At 40.8% G+C, this 23,634-nt stretch overlaps 1 protein-coding gene across 2 annotated transcripts in view; it reads left to right on the top strand.

Annotated features, from left to right (window-relative positions):
• The first annotated feature begins 457 nt into the window (after positions 1–457).
• The window catches only part of MAP3K1 (mitogen-activated protein kinase kinase kinase 1), a 62,246-nt gene continuing 39,069 nt past the window's right edge, over positions 458–23,634 (top strand). Inside the window, exon 1 of one of the 2 annotated variants that reach the window (XM_079995292.1) lies at positions 458–1,107. In XM_079995292.1, the coding sequence (XP_079851418.1) occupies positions 515–1,107 (593 nt within the window). In that variant the 5' untranslated portion in view covers positions 458–514. The remainder of the gene's footprint in view (positions 1,108–23,634) is intronic. The other variant, XM_079995291.1, reaches the window with a different exon arrangement.

The raw sequence follows: 23,634 nt of genomic DNA, 5'->3' as shown, positions 1-23,634 counted from the left end.
ATATATATATATATATATATTAATGGGATTGCAGGAGTCAGCACCCTCTTCCCTAATGTTTTAAAGCAGGGCGGCTGACAGAGACAGCCTGGCTGTGGGAAAAGGACGAGGAGGCGGAGGAGGAGCGCTTGTTTTTTGTTTTTTCCGACACGGAGCTCCCACAGCCAAGCCAGTACCTGGCCGGCCTGAGGCGGCGTTGAGAGAGAGGGGCAGGCCCGGCCGCGAGGCGCGCCTCTCCGCTCCCTGCCGCCTACCTATCGCCTCCTTCCTATCTCCGTTCTTCCCGCCCCCTCAACCTGGGCCCGCCCAGCCTGCGCTCCTCGCGGCGCTACGCAGCCTGCGCAGCCCGCGCTGCTTGCGTGCCAGCGGCCGCCGGGCCGGGCCATTCTCTCTCCTCTCCTCTCCTCTCCCTCCCTGCCCGCCCGCCCGCCCGCGCGCGCCTCAGAGAGCCCGGTGCGACTGGCTGACGGGAGTGCGAGTGGTGTGTGGGATGTGATGCGAGCCGCCAGAGAAAATGGCGGCGGCAGCAGGAGGAGGAGAAGGGTCGGCGGCTGCTGCGGCGGCTGCCGCTGCTGTGGCGGCTGCGAGTCGCATCTCCTCCTCGGTCGGATTATCGTCGAGTAAGGAAGCCGCCGCCGCCGCCGCCGCCTCCGCTTCCCCTTCCTGCTCCGTCCCGGCCGCCCGGAGCCCGAAGTCTGTGAGGAGCGGCGGGGCTGGGAGCGCTGGAGGCGGCGGCGGCGGCGGCGCGCTCCTGACGAGAGACCCGGGCGGCGGCGGCGGCGGCGGCATTCGGGAGCCTCGCTCGGACTGGAGGCGGAAGCAGCTGCGCAAAGTGCGGAGCGTGGAGCTGGACGGGCTGCCGGAGCCCGCCGAGTGCCCGGAGCTGCCCCTCTGCCTCTCGGGAGCCGCCTCCTCCGCCGCTTCTTCCCCGTCGGCCGCGCAGCCGCGCTCGACCCCCGGCAGCCCCGCGTCCTCCCCCAGCCGCGGCTTCCTCCTCGCCGGCTACCCTGACGCGCCGCTGCCGGACGCCGCGAGCCAAGCTGCGGGAGCTGGCGCCGCCGAGAAGACGACCGTGGAGCCGCCACCGCCCCCTCCGGGCGGAACAGGGTGAGTGTGGGGGTCTGATTTCGGCCGGGGCAGGGCAGGGCGGTGACACTGGAGAACGGCGGGATCTCCCCCGGGCATTGGGCTGGGCCTGTGGGGACCCCGCTCGGCGGGCAGGTGCTGCACGGGAAGGAGGCGTGCAATGCCCGGGCGCCTTTGCAAACGCTCGCGCCTCTGAGCCGCCTTGCCTGCGGTAACTTAAAACTCGTGCAAGCTGCACGGTGAGCTTGGGCTTTGCCAGGAAAACTTGCCAGGGGTCGCTCTCGGCTGCACGGCCGGCGTGCAGCGCTGCTTCTTTCCCGGGGAAAGCATTGTTTTGGCACCGTGGCTTTTTCCTCCCTCGCTACCTCCGTTGCATTTCTTTGTAGGTACCCCCGCGCGCCTCCCCCCCCCCCCCGGGTTTTCGCTCGAGATCTTTGGTGTTGCAAGTGCTGGGAATGTGTGGGCGCTGCAGGGCTGAAGGCTGCTTGATATTTGCCCAGCGACTGCAGAGAGGCTTTGAAGTTTGAATTTGTCCTGCTGCTGATGTTGGTGGAAGAGGAGGAGGACCCAGGACCGGATGTATCAGCCATTCAGTTGCAATGCGGTTAAACCCGCTAATTCTGCAGGCAGTTCTTTTCGCCGTGGGCAGGAGGATCCGGAGTTGTGGGGAGAAGCTGCTTTAACGTGCGTTTCTATTTAAACAGTATTTCGGCTTACTTGGCATGCATATCATTTAGCAACCTGGTCGAGGTTTGCAATCCCCTGGAGTTGCCATTCTTGATATTTAAGAACCACGATAGCGTTTATCTCTCCCGCCCCCGGTGCCTTGTTCCACCTCATTGCAGCTTGAAAATGCGGAACTGTTTTTTTATGTGGGTCTTCTTAAGAGAGAATGCAATGTATAGACATGCATGCCTTATTCCCTATTTGTGCTAAGAAACTTGCAGTGCGATGTCAGGTGGCTCACGTTGTAGGAGATTGTGTGCCATGTTTTGTTTCAAGCGTTGACCTTGCAAAATGTACCCTGTTCTTATTCTAGAGAGAGAAGCGCAGGTTACAGCTGTGGCTATTAAAGTAAAAAGCACAAGATGGTTGGAGTGCCTTTTAATTCATAGCTGAAACCATTCAGATTTCCTGTTGCTGTTTTAAACCGTGTAGCCTTGCTGCTTTGGATTGGCACATTTGGTCTGTTTGCCCTCAGAAACGTGGTGCTGTGGGTTGGTGGTGCAGATCTTGCTATCAGTGCACACTGGAAAAGAGCTTAATCTGAGAACAGCAGACCTGACTGTTCCTAAATGAGGACTTGCAGTCTGATCATAAATGCATTTCCTCTGAACCAAAACAGACTAATTTTAGTAGGACCAACTTTAGTAAGCTTGCTTAGGTTTGCAGCATTAGTGCTAGTATCAATGCTATTTTTAAAATTACTGTACAACTAAATGTAGACCTGTGTGACAGTAATAAATTGCTCCCTGGAGGCTTAACTGATGGTCAGGGACTGTTTTAGCTTTGATACTAACAACTATCCATTGTGGCTCTTAAAGTCTTGTTAATTAAACAGACACCAACATTTTAGTAAACACTAGCTCTAGTAATGGTCCACTGATTAATCAACAGTGGCAGACATATTGATTATATGCAACTTGCAAAAAAACAAAACCCAGAGGAAATGATTTGTAGTCAGTGAAAAACCTTCCCAGTGCACATAAGCTAGTTGAGGAGGCTTAGTGCTGAAACATGAATGAAATGTTTCTGGGAAATGAACATTTTGTATTGTGCTATTCTGTATCTTGCAATACAGCAATACATGGTTGTAACAGAGGAATAATGACAGGTAAAGCATTGGCAAAAATGTATCTTTCAAATAGGATTCTCAGGTTCTTTTTTCATTTATTTAAGCACTTGTTGCATTGGGCGAAATCATCAACGTTGAAATGTTGACTTACTGCTCCATATATGGGAGAATCTTACTGGATATCCTTGTTACACTTTCACACACACGTGAAATTCACTTAAATTTATAAATCCTTTAGTAGTTATAGAAGAGGTTCCAAGAGCATTTGTTGTAATGGTTTTCACAAGTTTGATAGGGTCCATTATATAGCAATATAATATTAATATTAAATACCAGGTGCTTCGTTGTGTTTCTGCAGTGACATCGATACTTGTTAACTAGCCTATAGTATGCTTAACCTCATTCCTATATCTAGAAATTTTTTTAGCTGTAGCTTTTTTACTTATTAAACGCCTAATTTAATATTGCCTTTCTGGAAGAAGAGGCAATATCCTTGATTAGTTCATGTTGACGGATAAGACATAAAAATAACCATTAAGGAAACAGGCTTTTTAATTTTAAAAAAGTGGGTGAAATCAAGTAGCTCAAGCATTTTATCTCTGAAAATACATTAATACAGTTCAGCTTACCTTTGCACAGAGAAGCTGTAGGCTTCAATCCTGTAAGCAGTTTATCGTAATTCTAAGCAGTCTATCGTAATGTCTGTACAAAGGGGATGTGTAGTACAAAGTACAATTCCTACGTGAACTTGTTAATACTTTATTGCTAATATTTTTAAGCAGGCTGGCTGAGATTCCTTTCAGCCCAATAAGCAGACTGTGTGCTTCCTCCAAAGCCCTTGTACATTTCACATCTATGTAGTATTTTTTTCCCACAAAGAAAAAATGCTACCAAAATATTGTACATTGCAACAATTCTGCAATGTGAAAACTATGGGATAGTTGAAAGTTATCCTGTTACAGTATTTTAGAATTTTTTGATAGTTTAGAACAAAACAAAATGAGAAATGGTGCCATCTAGATTTGCAAATATATATTGAATATGGCTGTGGGAGCTGAAGTAGCTCACCTTGCCTTAAGAAGCAGCTAAAATGGGAGAAATGTTTTTTGTTTTTGTTTTGCTGTTAGCAGCATCCATTATGCAAATATGTAATGTATAACTGGTAACTTCACTTTGTAGAGTCCATGAAACAGTAAGATGAAGTTTTTCAAATGTGTGGCCATTGCATAAACCCTACTTAATAGGACTGATTAATCCTTCCCAGTTGAGAGCACTTTCCATGGGAGAACTGGGAATTCAAAATATAGGTAGTTCATTTAGCCAAAATGAGAATGCACTGCTGGGTGTGGTGCTACTATGTTTTATCAACTGCAAGCTTTTGAAGTGAATCTGGAGAGCTCCAGTAAAATACTGTAATTTTATTTGAGTAGTTTGTGTGTGGTGTGTATGTGTATGTGTTTTCATAATTTCTTTGTCATCATTTCTATCCTATAATGCCATGAGCACAAATACACTTTACCTGGGTTGTTCCATATAAAATCCAGAATTCCAAATTATTATTAGTCATTTATACAGAATAATTTCAGTTGTAGTCTGTCCACTAATTCACATCTGTAATCCAACTAAAATCTGTAATCCAGCTAATGCTTCTCTGTGCATCAATGTCCATTTTCTATATGTTTGTTTTGTAATTGCTGTGTATTTATTTATGCAGTATTAAATGTTCTACTAGTCCTATCAAAATTATTTGGAGAAGCAGCAGCTTATTAGCTTGTCTTATAAAGCTATGTATGTGATTCAAAGTGGTTTGAGAGATCAGATCCTGGGTCTCATCGTACCTTGTTAAACAAATGGTGGGAAGACCTTCTATTGTCAAGCATTGTTCTGAGATTGATTTCTGAATTACTGATAAAAGGCTACATTTTGCTTATCTCTACTGTCAGGTTTGTATCTCCCTATAAACACAATCATGCATCATTGACAAACTTGTTAAAGCTTTGGTTAGAGTGTAACATATTGGCAACATATGCTTTTAAGTATCCCTAGGAAGCCATTATGCAGCTTAACGTCTGGTGATAGTTGTACAGTAAATTAATGTATAGTTGTTTTCTATCATAGATTGTATTTTAGCTCATCTATTGTGAGCCGAAGGGATAAAAGTTGCACTAAGATGGATAAAGTACAAAATACATAACATCCTTCTGTATTATGGAACACCAGCTGCAAAATTAAGCTGTATTTATGCTGATTGCTGCAGGTACAGTCATACCTCAGAAGTTGAATGCCTTGAGAGTTAAACGTTTTGGTTCCTGAACACCACAAACCTGGGAGTGTTCCGGTTTGCGAACGTTCTTTGGAACCCGAATGACCGACACGGGTTCCAAGGCTACCAGTTGGCTGCAGGAACTTCTTGCAGCCAATTGGAAGCCATGCCTTGGTTTCTGAACATTTTGGAAGTCAAACAGACTTCCGGAATGGATTCTGTTCAATTTCTGAGGTACAACTTTATACAAATAGCAACAATACAAAGGTAGGAGTTCAGATTTGGCTTTGGAGGGTTGGAGGGGGCCACCACCATTTTGGGGGTGTTCATGGGGTGAATAAGAAATGGAAGTGCAGTTGTGCCCACATAACAATGCATGTAGAGCATTGGTTACAGCCTGTTGTAATTAGTTTAAAACAAATAAATTTTAACTGTTCTGCCAGTTAGTTAGTATGAATGTTTGTTTGGAAATGATACCTGAAACCTGATGTAAATAAATTATTTAACCCCACACTTATTGGTACATCTGATCAATTGGAAGAGACTTTGTAGGCCATCTAGTGTAAGCCCTTGCTTGATGCAGGAAATTCAGAGCTAGAGCATCTCCAGATGGCTGTAACACCACTTATCCCTGATAATTTGCATGCAGCTTCCAGAACTGGATAAAGGACTGTTGATGAGGTCCGACTAGGACAGAATAAACTGAAGCTATTACTAGTAGTGGCTAGGAAGCTATGGTTCTATTAATGCAGCCCAAAATTACATTAGCCTTTTTTGCAATTGCTGAGTCATGCTCAGCTTGTGATAAATTGCAACCCCGAGATAATTTTCATATGTACTGCTGCAAAGCCAGGTATCCCTCATTCTATAACTTTGCATTTGGTAACTTTTTGCCTGTATACAGAACTTTGTGTTTGTACCTGTACTTCATTTTTTTATTCATTGCAGCCCAGATTGCCATTCTTTCAAAGTCTGAATCATCTGCTAATCACTGCATTTTTTGCTTCTGGCTCCTCACCTATTCTCTGGGATTTTTGAAAAATGATAGAAAGCAATTCTGAGTGTACAGTGATTTATGTTGCCTTGATTCAGATACTTTTCCTCTGCTTAGTTTCCTCTGTGGTTCATGGCTGTAGTGGCTGATGCAAATACTAGTGAATCAAAACTCTCTTGACCCTTTTGCATGTTTCAACCTTTCAAACAAATTGGCTACTTGCCTTTTAAAAAATACTGCATGAAAACACTGCATGAATATTATTGTATATTCAATCATTGCTTTATTAATTAAAAATAGGAACTTCAGGGGAAATCATTCAGGGAGCATAGATTACATCATGGGGAAGACAGCCAATCAGGGTAGTGAACTGACAGTAATTGCTGCAGATGTGTGTAACATTTTTTCAGAACTTTAGGATGGAGAGGATAAATAGAATATATTTTAAGGGAACACAGTCAGGATACTTCCAGAGTAGCCTATTCTAAGAAAATGTTATGTGTCTGCTTGTCCTTCATATAACCCTGATACTTGACTCATAATCATTGTGATTATGAGACTGTTTCTACCTATGCAGAAACTTTCTTGGATAAGCAGTAATGGGGAGACTAACATTTTAATTATTTTGATGCTATCAATCATACCAAATGATAATGCAGCTGAGGGTTGCTTCAAAAAGTGTACTTGTATTCCACACAATTATTTTCCAACATATAGTTTTTGGTGACAGCTGAAAGCCTTCCTCTTAGCTTCAGGCCTTTGGGTAATGAAGAATGAGTTACATAGCCATAGTTTTAGGAAAGAACAGATGACATGGTTTGTATATTTGTCATGCTTGTTTTCAGGTTTTTGTTTGACTTCATTGTATATTTTTATTGTTGTGACCCCCCCCTCCCAAATTACTTGCGAATGAAGGGCGGGATATAAATTACATAAATAAGTAAAATTGTTGGTACTTGTGTTTTTGAGCACAATTGCTTGGATACAATTCTGAGATGTGTAAACATTCCTTTGACATTGTCCCTTGTGTGACTCTCAGGACAACTTTCCTAGCGGATTTGAATTTATATGCCCTATTGATTCAGTTAAGATTTACAACCAGTTGTGGTTGGTTTTGTTTTGTTAATTCAAAATGTTAAAAAGGTGGATATCTTAACTTACATTTAAGGACAAATATGAAGATACCTCATGTGTTTTCTTCCAGCCCTGAGGAGACAATGGAGTCCTGGGTGTGTTTAGAATTTTATGACTTCTGTAGTGAGAGAGATAGTATGGTGTAATGGTTAGTGTTGAACTAGGACCTGGGAGACTAGGGTTCAAATCCCCATTCAGCCAGGAGGTTCACCTGCTGATCCTGGGCCAGTAACTATCTTATCAGCCTAAACTACCTCATAGGGTTGTTGTGAGAATAAAAGGACAGGAGAGAACAATGTACAGTGTCTTGAGTTTCTTGGAGGGGAAGACACAATAAGTATGTAGTGTATGAAATATATTAAAATAAATAATTATGGGCTTATCCAAGGTAACTGGTCAGAGACTTGATCCTCACTGGAGCAGAGAATGAATTCAGTTGGTTTCCCTTCAGGTAATAACATAAGGACAAAAGAACAGCCCTGGTCGATCTGACTAAATACCTAACTAATTTTGCTCACTATTCTCATGGTGGTCAACCAAATGTGTGGTCAGCTAAGACACAAATACAATGGCTTTCACTGGAGCAAGTGGTATTCAGATGCTCCATGGACCAAGTCTGCTCTAGATATCAGAAGCATGAGAATAATTGTTGGACAACAAAAAATAATGGAAGGCTGTTGCTTTCATGCCCTGCTTCTGGGATTCCTGGAAGTGTTTGGCTGTTTATTGTTTAAAACAGGGTGCTAGATTAATTGGATCCCTGTTCTTATCCAGCTGGGCTGCTCTAATATTTTAAGTGTGTTGGACTATATGCCCATCTTGGTTTGATTTAAAAGCTTTTTTTCCTGGATTATGCCTAGAAACTTTGAATTCGTTGCTTCATAGCCTCACGCCTAGATTACTATAATCATCTATCTATATTTGAAGCTATCCTTTACTTAAAGTGGGATTGAGTGACCCTCCAAACAATGTTCAAAATTAGCCAGACGCCAGGCACATTTTGCGACTAGCGCAGGTCCAATTGCAACCATGTGGCAATCTTGGGATGCCAGGTTGGTGATTGAGGAAAGCAAAATGTCACTTAGAGAAGGATCTGAAATATTTTCCTTGAAGCTTGAATTAGCTTTATCCTGGATTGTTTTATTTGATGTTTTAATGTGTTGTAGAACACTTTGAGATTTGTTCTTTGAAATATAAAGCAGCATAGAAATGGAATGAATACTACTACTACTACTACTACTACTACTAATAATAATAATAATTGCATCGGTGTGCGTGGGGGGAACAGTGGCTAGACATTGCATTGTGGCAACTGCAGCCTAGGTTTAAGGTGCCATTTGGCAATTAGATTATATATCTGAGTTTCAGACGCTGCCTCCAAATGTCATTTGACTTCCAGCTCTCATCAGCCCCAGCCAGCATGGAAATGATCAGGAATGATGGGAGTTATGGTCCATTCCACCAACATTTTTAGAACCATTGGTTCCCCATCCTTGGCTCTCACTCAGTCAGTCTTGCAAATAAATAAATGCTTGACAGAGGTGGGAAGTGACGCTTGCCTTGTATTCTGGAGGCAATCTATTTTTAACATGAGGCCACTATATTTTAAGAATTTTTAAGGAATTGTGGGAGTTTGTCATCAAGAGCTCCTTGCGTCCACAGATCACAAGGATTTGTTCCGAAAGCAGCAAGGCTATCTTCACGTACTTCCCGGTGGTTGATTATTATAGAATCAGTTCTTCTTGTGCATGCATGCTTTTTGTAGCATCCATGTGATGTCTTTTCCACCAGAATGCCAGCCTGTATTTCCTCCTCATTGAATTTGAGTCTACCCTTTCCATTGAAATACCAATAAATTAAAAATAATTCTGTTGCCAATATTCTGCTTGCAGTATCAAGCCCCCATGTGGAAGCATCCTTTCGTCCTATGTATTTCTCTCCTATACACCATCTTTTGCTTCAGAAGGAAATACAACACCAAGGAGGTTAAGAAGAAGGAGATCAAGAAGTTCCTTGCAAAGACAAAAATGCATCTGGGACATACTTTTTATTGTGTGGAAAGCTAGTTGTGATACCACTTCTACCTTCTTGATTGGGTGCAAATTAGTAGTTGCATTTATTATTGAGGAGCAGCATATGCTGGAGAAAATATGTGCTGAAATGTCACAGGGTAAAGCTGTTATCAATGGATGTTCCATTAGGTTGAAATAACTAGTGTGAAGCAAAGGAAAAGTTAAATAAAGCCATTGTGAAATTAGGGAAATATTTATAGTGATTGGGGAAATGCTGTCTATTAACATATCTTTGGTTGAAAAAATTGTTGAAACATTCTAGCATTCTGTCTTTAAAAGGTAAAGGTACCCCTGCCCGTACACTGTCTTTAGTGTGCAGGAAAAAGAGAACAAGTTATAAGAAGCACTGATTTGCAACTAGTCAGATCAGTGATTTAGACCACAACCATACAGGGTTGCACAGAAGTGTGCGTTCAGCCTGTGGTCTGAAGCATGGACCAGAATATCAGGAGACCATCTCAATCATTTTATTTATATACTGCCTTTTCAAAGTTAAAGCTATGCTCAAAGTGGCTTGCAACATATAATATTATGTAACTACAAACATAACAAAAGTAGTCATAAACAATAAATCAAACATCGAAAAGTAAACAACAAAATTTCCACATAAATCATAAGATCCAAAATAGAGATACAGAAGTCAACAGCAACAACACACCCACCCAATGCCCAACAAAAAACCCCTAAACAATACCCCAGCATTGTTCAGCAGCCTCCGCTGTTGTAGCTGGAGTCAGTCAGTCAGACAGCCAGGGCGTCACCCTCCCAGTCCAGGTGGGGAAAGGCCTAAAAGGCAGGGGGCCAGTCTTCTAGGACTCATAGCCAATATGCAGTCTTTAAATATCTGAGCTAGTTTGTAATTTGAAAATATTTTCTATGCTTTTAAGTATGTATTATGCTATGGAAGCTAATGCATTTTAAGCTCTCTCCCAAAATCCATATTGGTTTTATTTATTTATTTTAAAAAGCCTGTGTTGTCTCATTTAGGAGGGAGTTCTGCAAAACTGGATCTACAATACTGAACTATGAAATGACATATGAGTATCTTTTATTCTTTTTTCTCAGTCTGGATGGATGCAATAGGAAAAACCATGTTTCCTTTTTCCTGGTACAAAAAGGGTATTCATATATATTAGGGCATATTATTTTTCTGAAACAGAATAATCAGTCTTATCCCACATGTCCAAGAACAGAGGGCCAATTTGTGAGTTACTTTTTTCCCAGCATAGATAATAATGAATCAGTCTTCTAAGCATTTATGGAAATGGTTTCTTAGAACTGGATGCACACCTTTTACTTTTGTAAGCATGCAAATAAAATATGATGTGGTGTTCAACTTCTCTGTCTTGAATAAGATTCTGTATGTATAAAAGGTAATACTTGCTTGTGTGAACTGATTAAGACCATAGCATTAGTGCACATCTGAACAGATCATTGACTTCATGGTGGATGGCTTGCAAAGCTTTATGGATTGAATGGTGGAGCTGCTCAAACATAAGCCTGATAACTTACATGATTTTTGTGACTGACTGCTAAGCATATTGGATGAAATAATATTTTAAAATCATAGTGAATATACAATCATCTACAAAATACCAAAAATTGTTTCTGTTTACCACTGCTTTTTCCTCATGGGGAGAGGAGTCTTCCATCTCATTCTGAGCTTTGGACAACTGCTTTTAAGTCCTTTGCCAATGGATGTGAAGGCAGGGAAATGTCTTGAAATGTCACATCTAAATAGGCTGCACATTGAGAAAAGAAAAAGGAAGAGGCTTAGATGAAGACAAAGTGTAATACTTAATTTGTTTGTGTGATACATGCACACGCCTCCTTGCTTACCTTTCATACCCTGTGCCCAGGCATTGGTCCCACCCCACCCCTTCCTTTCTACAATCTTCTATCTTAAATAGGAAGTGTTACCTTTAATATCATAAAGGTACAGTCAAGAAGAATAAAAATTGTACCCAGTTGCTTGTCAAGAAACAATTCTACCACCTTGTGCATCTCACATCAGGTTTACAGTTCCATATTTCACTAGTTGCAAAGGGACATTAACAGCTTTCAACATTCATATTTTTATAGTAGGTTAATAGGTGAAAGGAAGGTAAATGATGGCCATTAATGTAAATTTGCTTGAACTGGTTATATGCTCAAAGAAGGAAGGATTTCCCAATTTTGTCCAATCCCACCCCCCAGTTTGCTTTACATTGCACAGTGCTGTTCTTTGGTAATCATGACACATGCTGGAAGAAGGCAGCCACCCCAATCATAGTAGGCCTAATTATTTGTCAGTATAAATATTGAGCTGTTGCTTGGTAAGAAACAGATGTTTCAATTTCTGCCTGTGGCTCTACTCCAAATGAAGGGATCTTTAAGTGAGTTTAAGAAATAAAGCCTTTTATTTCACAGGAGGCAAAAAATGATGTGAATGGCTACAATCAATACTCCGTGTCTGTGTTGTTCAATAACAATGTATCAGTTGCTTAAAGTAAGAAAACTTTAAATGTCCCAACCACGACACATCTCACTTGAAGGAACATCACATTTTAATTTTTTTAACTGGCATAAAACTGGATTCTCTCAGCTTGCTGCAACACCACCTGTGCTGTAGTGCACAGAGGGTACTTTGCCTGCCATAATAAATGTGTTAGTCTTTAAACTTATGTGAGACTCCTTTTTTTTCTGCAACAGAGCGGTGCAGCTACACCTTCGGAAACTGCAACATCTTCAGACACTTAGCATTCATCATTCTGCTGGTTCACACTTGAAACAGTTTGTGCCAGGGTGGGTAACCTGTGAGCCTCCAAATCATAGAATAATAGAATTGGAAGGGACCCCGTGGGTCATCTAGTCCAACCCCCTGCAATGCAGGAATGACGTTTGACTCCGCATCCCATCAACCCCAACCTCTGTGGCTAGTGGTCAAGGATGAAGGAGGTTATAGTCTATCAGCATCTGGAGGCTCATAGGTTCCCCATAGAATCATAGAGTTGGAAGAGACCACAAGGGCCATCGAGTCCAACCCCCTGCCAAGCAGGAAACACCATCAGAGCACTCCTGACATATGGTTGTCAAGCCTCTGCTTAAAGACCTCCAAAGAAGGAGACTCCACCACACTCCTTGGCAGCAAATTCCACTGTCGAACAGCTCTTACTGTCAGGAAGTTCTTCCTAATGTTTAGGTGGAATCTTCTTTCTTGTAGTTTGGATCCATTGCTCCGTGTCCGCTTCTCTGGAGCAGCAGAAAACAACCTTTCTCCCTCCTCTATGTGACATCCTTTTAAATATTTGAACATGGCTATCATATCACCCCTTAACCTCCTCTTCTCCAGGCTAAACATGCCCAGCTCCCATCACTGGCCCTTGCATGCAGTGCATAAGCCCCCCCTTATAACAATTTTGAAACATAATTCTGTGTTGCGGTATCTTGCTACTAAATCATTTGGGCACAATAATCCATGCAGTCAGCGATCCATTCAGACTTGTTGCTAATCATACACTGAGTAAAGCTTTTGCTGTCTTCATTTGCATGTAATGTTAATCCTTGTCATTGAGTTTGAAGATGAGCTGCAGCGAGCTTTATGTTCATGCACTTGTCCTGCCCCCTCCTCCAGTATAGGCGTAAGGAAATAAGAAGTACGGTACCCATTATGGTTGAACCACAATCAGTGTTGTGTCCAAACTCTAAACTGTGGTTAATATTAATAGTTTGTTGAAGCAAACCAACTTCATTACCCTTGGTTTGAAGTTGGCTTGCTTCGCTTAAAGTCAACCATAGATTGAAGATAAGCTTGTAGTTAAGCTCAAATGGAAACAAAAGCTTATGATTTTCTCCTCAGAGCTTGTAATAAGAATTAGAGTATGAACAGTACATGTGAATGATACCACTGTGTCTGACCTCCAAAGAATGTTTACAGGTAACCAGTGATGAAAGTGGGGGGTTAGTTCCCTAAGGGAAAATAAGGGAGTTGTGCAGTACTAGTTATACTGGGTGATAATTTCCATTTTTTTCCAAGCAGAGGAGATTGGGTCATGCCAAATACTATAAGTTATCTGCATTTTTTAAAATGCTGGTTACAATTTGCACAGAGTTGACACACTGAAGTACTGCTTGGAAGAGCAGAATTATGATTTACAAGTTGTTAGCTCACTTTTGATATCAACATATTTGTTACAAAAGGACAAACATAATAAAAAGAGGGAAAACAAAAATTTAAACCATGAAGTGTCACAGCCTGGAAGGACAAAAGTACAAAGATACAGTGTAGCACCAAAAGGATTAATAAAGTATTAACTCATACAAAGGTTCCTGTTACAATTCTGATGTTTAATGTGCTCCTGTGGCACTCCATAGTTATACAGCTGATAAACGTCACTTTTGCAATATACCTCTTCGGCTAAATATTCTATATTAAAGTCTCAGAATTTGAGCTTTGTAAATTAGCATCTTACCACAATACTTGTTGGGAAATAAAATTTGCAAGTGCATATTGAATTTGAGTCCAGATTCTTAAAATGTCAGGCGATGTCAGCCTTGCCTAGTTTTTGTAAGATTCTCCCACCTCCCTCGCATACTACTAGTTGTCCAGCTTGTGCATTTATTTCACTGCTAATACAGGATTTGGTCCCCATTTTCAATTGTCTCTATTTTTCAAACACTAGTACCAAGATTTCTGTGGTGCTGGCAGTAATTATTTGGTTAAACGTGCACACAGTTCCTTCCTTATTAGTCATATTTATTATATTTACAAATGCAAGGCAGCAGCCCCATCTGCCCTAGCTCCCTGGATACATGCTGGATGGCTGCAGGAAGGGAAGGAGGACACCTGGAAACTCCAGGATGGAGAACACTGAAGTAAAAGAACAAAGTTCTGGGAACTGAGATAGTATTGGAACAGATTGCAAGTATCATGTTATGTGTCTCTTTGAAAATAAAGCATCTCTTTCATATATTCTATCATCTATCTATCTATCTATCTATCTATCATCTGTGTGTGTATAAAATGACTTTTTGATAAGTCTACCACATATTCTTCATGTGGCAGGGGACTGTGCCTAAAACCTTCACACAGTGATCACTTCCCTATAACTGGTGCCACAGTTTTGTTGCCAAGCCACACTTGCTACATAAAACTGGATTAACAAATGGGAAACAGCTCTTACATTTGATGGTGCCCTTTGTGGCAAAGTACTTTGATAGTCTCTACAATGGAGCATAAATTTTAGCCCTTAAAACAGATTCTTTGATTTACCAGTATGATGCATTAAAGTAGTTAAAACCTTTGGGTTAATAATTCAAGATCATTTGGTGAGAGAGAAAACCGTTTATGTGTTAATCCACTTTTTTAATCACAGGTAATTTCTAAAAATGTTTAAAAATAAATATTTAACATTTATACTCCCCCACTCCCCACACCAAGGGACGCAGGTGGCGCTGTGGGTTAAAGCCTCAGTGCCTAGGACTTGCTGATCGAAAGGTCGGCGGTTCGAATCCCTGCGGCGGGGTGCACTCCCGCTGCTCGGTCCCAGCGCCTGCCAACCTAGCAGTTCGAAAGCACCTCCAGGTGCAAGTAGATAAATAGGGACCGCTTACCAGCGGGAAGGTAAACGGCGTTTCCGTGTGCGGCTCTGGCTCGCCAGAGCAGCGATGTCATGCTGGCCACGTGACCCGGAAGTGTCTCCGGACAGCGCTGGCCCCTGGCCTCTTAAGTGAGATGGGCGCACAACCCCAGAGTCTGTCAAGACTGGCCCCTACGGGCAGGGGTACCTTTACCTTTACCTTTACTCCCCACACCATCTGGAGAAATGATGCTTGGCCTTCTTTTACAGAGGCTTTGTAAATTTATTAGGTAAAATAAGGTAAACAAAGAGCTTTGAACACTCAAAAGAGCAACATAAATGTTGCTAATACTATGCTTTTACATTGATTAAAACAGGGCGGGATAAAAAAACAGAACATTAAAACTATTCATAATTAATATATGAATAATTTAACTGTAATAATAAATACAAACCCGTGGACCTGAGATGATGTTTATGAACTGTGGGGTTTGTAGTTCTAGGTGTCAATTGCTGCCTTTATTTCTGCAGTGCTATAGTAGCTAGGAAGAGATGACCAAACAATCCCTGTACTATCTGCCTGCTTGTGTGTGGTGATAAGTGTTTACTGGGTAAGGTGATGTCCTAACAGTGCTATTGCTACATGTTGACTGTTGCTTTACATGTATGGCCAATGCAGCTGTGGCAGCTGGGTGGGTGATTGGTGGGTGACATGGAGTTGCCATGGACACTGCAATTGGCTATTGGTTGCCTTATTAGTGCTTGTTTCTACAGCAGCTGTTGTGCTTCTAATTTTGCTGCCAGTTGGAGCATAAGATAATAACTACATGATCCCAGCAGTAGTCCTGGTGCCGCAGTGGATCAGACTGCATCAAATTGCCCTTGCCATTTCTTTAAAAACACTCATACACAAATCCAGTCAATATAAAACTAGTAGAAATGTCCCCCAACAATGCATTCATTCTAATATTAAGAGTTAAAACATTTGTTGTATTTAATTTATTCCTGCACAAACTGACTTAGAGGGGGAAATGTGCATCCTTTGTTATTGCGGTCCAGATGTTCTTTCATCAAATATTTGCAAATTGCAATAGGGGGGAAAGTCTGACATTCTAACTCTGGTTCTTGGTTTTCTTTTTCCTGTGGCCTTCATATTATATGTAGGAGTTACACCACTTGTTCAAAGAATTGATTATAATTTTAAAAATCGTAGGAAACCAACAACTCTTTATTGGTCAAGTGGTTAACCTTCCGAAATAATATATTCTCCAGATGCCTGCAGTTAAGCTCAGCCCAGGTGAGCTTCCACATATGTAACTTTTGGCCTAGCTGTAAAAGGTCCAAAGTCTTGGAAGTGTGAGTATAATTAACTCATATGATCCCTAGACAAGTTACACTTTTCCACTGGCTATGTATGCTCATTATCTACGTCAGAGTTATTAAGGTCTGGCTAAACTTTCTGTAGAAGGACAAATTCCAAGCCATGCATCATGCGGAACAGGAGAAGAGGGGGAGCAAAGGAACTTCTTTCCTGTTTCACTCTGTCACTATGTGATCAATGCTACATACAGGTCATGTCTCGAAGAAAGTAGGGAACCCTGACTTTAGCCAGAAGGGGACAACTGTCAAGCTTTCTTAATAAAGAGTGGGTGCTAAACTTTTACTTTCTTACTCTGTCCTAATGAAACTTTTGCATAGTATATTAAATAAATATATACATATTATGAACACTTTTGTGGAGTTTCTATCTATAACAATCATGGTTACTGAGTATCTGCACATCCATTTTTCTTTTAAATAGACTTTCTGTAATGATTAAGCCTACTGCCATTCATAAACAGCTATTCTCTACTGCTGCTGGCTTCTTTGAAGGCTGGGAAAAACTTGGTGTAAATAAGAAAAATTCCAGCTGCTTAGAACTCACTTCCATGGGTGAGAACCCATTGCTATTTAAACCCTAAAGCATAGGAGGTTAAATAATTTGAGGATATCTTTTGCTGTAGAATTGAATCAAAGCAGGGATTTGACAGGGATTTGACTGCCACTTTGACAGGGGGGTAGAGCACAGCTACCACGTAAGCAAGTGGTGGTGCCTGGCAGCCAGAAAAGGGGAGTTGGAGTGAGTCAGAAGACTGCTCAGAGCCCAGGGCCCCCACCCTGACTACAGATCTTTCTGAAGGGGAGCGTATAGGGGCAATTCAGGGGATTTTGATTAGACTGTAGTGTAAACCCTCATTTTATGCAGGGATTGCATTCTGGGAATCACACTTTTATACACACAAATTGTGTATAGTCAAAGTATTCCCCCCCCCGATGCCCCCACCCTTTTCATTTTCCTTTATTTTTGCCAAGGGCATAAAGCTGAATGTACACAAGTTAAATGTGGATAAGTTGTGGTCTTACTGTACACAATTTATGTCTTCTGTGCTGACTGTAGAATTAACAACTGTGTAAGATGTAACTCTGCTGTAATGAAACTGTATCATTGTGGTGGTTATCTCATAATTAATAGCTGATCACTATTTTGGCCATATTTAATGGACTGGCTATAGCTTATAAATAGCTTGGGCCAAATGGTTTAGATAGCCAAACATAAACAGAAGAAGATGCTATTGTCATGTGAGGACCAAACTGCATGTTATTGCTGGGAAATCCATCATCTATTGGTCTATATGTGCATACATACATTCAGGGCATGTATATTGACTACAGGTGGGGGGGAATGGACACACTGGTGTTTTCATTAGGGAAACTGTGTAGAGTGCTGCATGAGGTCTTTAGCAAATGTAAATTGCTGCAGAAGAGCTCATCCTTGAGCATACTGCTATAGAGAAGCTCACTTTCCCAAAATCTGCTTTAAATTGTTAAAAACAAATGAAAAACGAGCCATAGATCCTGGAGAATTAGAAATATTAAATGATGAATTCATGGGTGCTTTGGGGTTTATTTATTTTTTGAGACAGGGTGAATAAAATATAAATGACTCAGCTACTACTTTTTCATTCCCTTTCTCTTCCTCCCAATTTTTAACTTTTTCTGCCATTTGTGAAGTGGCACAAGATAATTTTAAAGGCTTAGTTGCCTTTCTTAAAAGATAAAAAAAGCTATACAACAGACATTTCAGAAATAAAGAGTACTTCTATTGTGACATTAGTACACAATTATCAAAAATTATTAAAGTACCTTCCAGATGAATGCCTAGCTTATACCTTGATTTTAACTGCTCTTGGCAGCTCTTCCATGCGTTATCTAGGTTGCATGCTGTGTCTGCATTTTTTATTTTTAGATTTGTTCAGAATTCATATGCAAGAACACTTTAGTTCTTGGGCTATTAAATCAGTTTCTCCTGTAGCAGGACTTGTGTTACTTCATATTCAAGCAACAGCTGTAAATATCTGTAGTAAATTGTAGATTGTGTTAGTTCAAAATGAAGACACTGCACTGAAATAAGCTATAATCAGCTGACCTTGGTTGCTTGTTTTCCTGTTTCTATCAAAATGTTGCTGCTTTCTTGCTTTCTCTAGACTTTCCACTCCAGTGTTATAATTATGACTGAAAGGCTTTCATGGATGATGAATTTTTCATGGAATTTGATATCACACATTAATTCCTGTTTTGAGTGTGTCCAAACATACCTCTTTTGTTGTTTATAACGCTTATGTTACTATTTATGTCTCTGGTCTGGTCTTCTACACTATGAACTAGGACTATGACACAGTTTGATAATGTGAGCAATTGATATGTGTGTAAATGTACATCTTCCCTTCACATTCAACTTGTTAGGGTGCAGAACCTGAGAGAGACAGTGCTGCTGAAACATACCAGCATTCTGTATGGTCAATATATGTTGACGGTGTAGTTGCTGTTTGGTGCAATGGAATAGTTGTGTTTGTACTGTGCAAGAACAGAAAAGCTAGATGTGTGCTGTCAATGACCATTTTGTGTTCAGTTCCCACCCAACCCTGCATGTTGGTGGAATGCATATAAACGCACCCTGCGCCGTACCATGCCACCCCACCCTTTTAGTGCCATGTTTAGTGACATTCTCGGCTCACTTCCAGGTTTGGCGATCATGCCTCATTCAAAACTTAAATCAAATATATGCAACAACTTTGAAATATTTCCTCTCTCTACTAGTTACATTATTGTTGGGGTTCTTATCTTGGTTATGCTCTGGTCATGAATGGCATGGTGGTTTGTCCATATAGCCTTAACACACGGTGGGTGTGGGTGGGTGTGAGAGAGAAAGACATGAATGTGTACCATCTGAAAATGTGACCTTTGTAACTCCTTTTGTATTTGTGGGCTGCAGATAATGGTGCCTGGAAATGAGAATTTTAGTATTTGAAATAATCCATTTTAAAATATAGAAATGCTGCACTAATTGTGAGGTAGTAATGAACATCATCATGTAAGGATCCTGTAGAACTGCAAATATTAATCAGGATATGATCTTAAATCTAGGAACTAGCTTTGGAAACCAACACTGACAATCCAGATTTCAGTAGCCATTCGGGGGGGGGGAGGGGGTTAGGTCAGTGAGAGGCTATGATTTTGCTTTCAAGCTTTAATTCCATGGAAAATGATATCTCCTCAACTTGGCTATCTGATTTTTCTTTCATATTTTCACTATCTATATCCTAGCCTGGTGTAATACTCCATGCAGAAAATCTACAGCAATTAGGATATGAAAAATAAATGTGTTCTTTGAGCAAATACTGGTAGATATGATGCACAGAACCCAAATAGTATAACACTACTAAATATTAAGAGAGCTTTGATCAGGAACCGTTTGTTTCTGTCCATCAATGAAAGTACATTTTTTTATCAAGACACTGCAAACTAAGTGAGTTATACCATCAGTATAACCATGCTTACATTTCCTGTGAGAGTAAATAGACGTGTGGCTTGCATGTCATGCTATTGTCAGTTATCTGCAAAAGAGGGAACTGCCAATACTTTATGTTAAGGAGTTTCAAAAGCCCTTGGAAGATATAAAAAGATAAATAGTGAACAATTTAGCCTGTCAATCTGTAGCCAAAGGTCATAGACATAAATGGTGCCAAAAAAGGCAAAAGCCAGACTGGCAGGATTCCAGGTAACCAATAGCTTCTGGGGTATCTGAAATTAGAGTGACCATCTGTTCCATAACCTTTCTCTAAAAGTGAAGATTAGAAACAAAAGGGTAACTGGCATCAAAATATAGGATTTTGAGCTGGCCTTCAATCTTCATGGCATGCTGCTTTCCTGAAAGAGAAGCATTGTTAGTTCCAGCTAGCAGAGAACCTAGTTTTTTTACTGATTAAAATCAGTTATAATTGGCATAGGTTGTACTTGCAAGTGGATACCTGCATACCTGCAAGCATCTCGGCAACACTATCATGAATCAAGGTATCAGACTTGGTTTGTCATGTTTTTTGGGGATTGGTTTTAAATTATGGATTTGCAGATTGCCAGTTCACAATAGTAGGGGTTGTTATGACTTGATCAGTGTGAAATGCCCCCAAACCCTCTTTTCAAGTAACACATTAGCATACATAAATGGCAGTCCTTATCTTGAAAGTATTGTGATTTGTGATCCTTGAAACAAAAAAGTGAACAGAAAGAACAGAACGCAAGAGATGTTAATTTCCTAAGCAATTTGTTATTTAGGAAAATGCTCTTCTACATCCAACCAGTGTCAATCTCCTTTTGTTTGAATTTGAGTTTCACGAAGGACTACAAAAGTATGTACAGTATAATACTTATTAGATGAAAACCCTCATAAGAAAATTGGCTATACTTGTGTGCTATCCAGGGATATAAATGGGAAAACTGTTTCTAGAGAGCCATTGTGATGGTATAGATAGTGTTGTACTTCGATGGGAAGGCTTTGCTGAAATCCTGCTTAGCCATGGAGTTCCCTGTATAACTCAGAGAGAGAGAGAGAGAGAGAGAGAGAATGTGTTTGTCAGAGTCTTGACCAATTTACAGGGTGGTTGTGAGAATAGAATAGGATAATCCCTATATTTGACTTACCGAACTCAGAAGAACAGTGGATTAGCATATGTGCTGGAAAATTAATTATAATACACTGAATCCAGATTAGGGGAAGCTGCTTCATTAATTTAAAAATAATTGACCAAACTTTTGTATGTTGAATGCTTTCTGTAAATTGCAAGAAGACACTTTTAACTGTGTTGTACAAAACTGGGAACCTGACTGTTATTGTCACAAATACTTGTAAATATTTAGGACTTCATATATGGTGTATTAAATGCTATTTGTAAAATGCTACATCTTCCAAATAGCTAATCTTAAGGACAGCTTTTAGAGGATATACTCTTCTGTGTTCTTTGTACACAGCTTCACTTTCTTTTGAAAAAAAGAAATTAAATAGGAGGACTTAAATTGGGTTAAAGAAGAAAGAAATGCATCCTGACTTCTCTGTCTAACTGAATGTTCTTGGAGGCTGTTGAAAAGAAATAGGAGTTCATCCCACATGGCCTACATTCATAAAGCAAATTGGGAGTGCCAAAAATGCCCTGAAATTAAGCTAGGGAGTGGAGGATTACAATAAAATGTTGCAGTGTATCCCTGATATGTAGGTTATCTGAGCCAGGTGCTTAGGGGGAGAGTTCTGAAAAAAAGCAAAGGTCCCTGCTCTAATTTAGGACTTCATGGGCACTTTCTTAGTTTTTAAAAACATTTTGAAGTGCAACCAGACTGCATGCAAGTCAGTGGGTCATGGAAGGTTCTGGATCCAATTGGATGCTTCATTTAGTCATGGAGGAGGTTTGAGGGGCAAACTGAGTAGAGTCACCTTCGATGCAAGCTGACCAGTATGGGTGATGTTCGGCACATATGTGTGATGTTTGACTGGGAATCCAAACCAACCTGAGCTTTTCACATCTGACCCCCAATATTAGCAGTAAAGTGCACTGCAGGGTTGTTGAACTTCAGCAACGTATTCTCATTACTACATTGGAAAGTGTTTAGAATAAAAGCTTTGAGGAACAAAAGGGACTTCTTCAAACATACTTGAAATGGTAGGTGCTTTGTCTCAAAGTGTGTTGTGCTTTTTGCTTTGATATTTTAGATGTAGATAGTGAGCTGCTGAAGAAACCACATGGTTAGAAAGATGAAAGGAAGGGAAGTTTAAACTACACCAAGATTTGCCACTTGAAACTGTTATAAAGAGTAGATTCACTTGCCTGCTTAGGGGAAAGTTAAGAGTTAAGATGGAGCAAACAATATCATTCAAATATTTCCATAGATAGACAGCATAAACAGGGAGCTGTTGCATTGTTCAAAGACCGATGTCAAAGCTGTTTCTGTGTTTGAAAATACTAGGGAACCAGGACTTAGCTCTTGTGCACTGGAATTGTCTGTCACTAAAATACTGGATTCTTGTATTAGCTTTGATTAAACCCAAGAATTGAAATGTGGGATGCTTGATGCGCTATTTGTAGTAGTGATTTCTACATGTATGCTCAAACCAGGAAGTTCCCACAGCTGCCATAATGGGGCCCCACTTGTATTACTGAATGTTATGTTAGCTGTAATTCCTCCATGACACATGCATTATTAGAAAATATAATTATGCAGGTTGACTGAACTATTGCTATGGGAAGTGTAACTTTGGAGTTCCAGGCATGTGTGAAAAATCTCTAACATAACATCACTATTATAATTACTTGCATTTAGATTAACAACTTTGCAAGGTGGCTTAAGGGCTTCAGTAGTCTGCATATGCTTTTTCCTGGCCTTATATTGCATGTTGACACACTCAGCATTGCAAAATTAAAAATCTAGCAGGCTTGACTTATAATATAAAATTTTAAAGTAGTTCATTGAACTGGTTGTGTGTGAATAATTTTGTCTGGCAGCATTATTTTGGTAATAGAAGCTTCTATATATTCCAAGAACTTAGAATCACAGAAGTGTAGAGTTGGAAGGGATCCTAAAGGTCATCTAGTCCAACTCCTTGCAATGCAGGAATCTCAGCTAAAGCATCCATGACCATCTAGCCTCTACTTAAAAACATCCAAGGAAGGAGAGTCCATAGCCTCCCAAGGGAGTCTGTTCCACTGTCGAACAGCTCTTACTTTCATAATGTTCTTCCTGATGTTTAGTCGGAATCTTCTTTCTTGTAACTTAAAGACATTGGTTTGGGCCCTACCCTCCAGAGCAGGAGAGAACAAGCCTGCTTCGTTTTCCATGTGACAGCCCTTGAGATATTTAAAGATGCCTATCATCTCTCCTCTCAGTCTCCTCCTTCCCAGGCTAACCATACCCAATTCCATCAAGCATTGCTCTTAAGGCTTAGTTTCCAGACCCTTGATCATCTTGGTCACCCTCTTCTGCACACGTTCCAGCTTGTCCATATCCTTCTTAAATTGTGACACCCAGAACTGGACACAGTACTTCAGGTATGGTCTGACCAAGACAGAAGAGAGTGCTACTATTACTTTCTTGATCGGGAAACTATACTTCTCTTGATGCAGCCTAGAATAACATTAGCTCTCTTTTTTTGTCGCTGCATCATACAGTGGTGCCTCGCAAGATGAAAAGAATCTGTTCCGCGAGTCTCTTTGCCTAGCGGTTTTTTCGTCTTGCGAAGCAACCCTATTAGCGGATTAGCGCTATTAGCGGCTTAGCGGCTATTAGCGGCTTAGCGGCTAAGCAGTTATTAGCGGCTTAGCGGCTTAGAAAAAGGGGGAGGGAGCGGAAAAAATCGCAAGACTCGCAAG

This window comes from Podarcis cretensis (assembly GCF_951804945.1).
Source record: "Podarcis cretensis genome assembly, chromosome: 11".
Lineage (NCBI taxonomy): Eukaryota > Metazoa > Chordata > Lepidosauria > Squamata > Lacertidae > Podarcis > Podarcis cretensis.
This window is presented reverse-complemented; position numbering and strand designations above follow the sequence as displayed.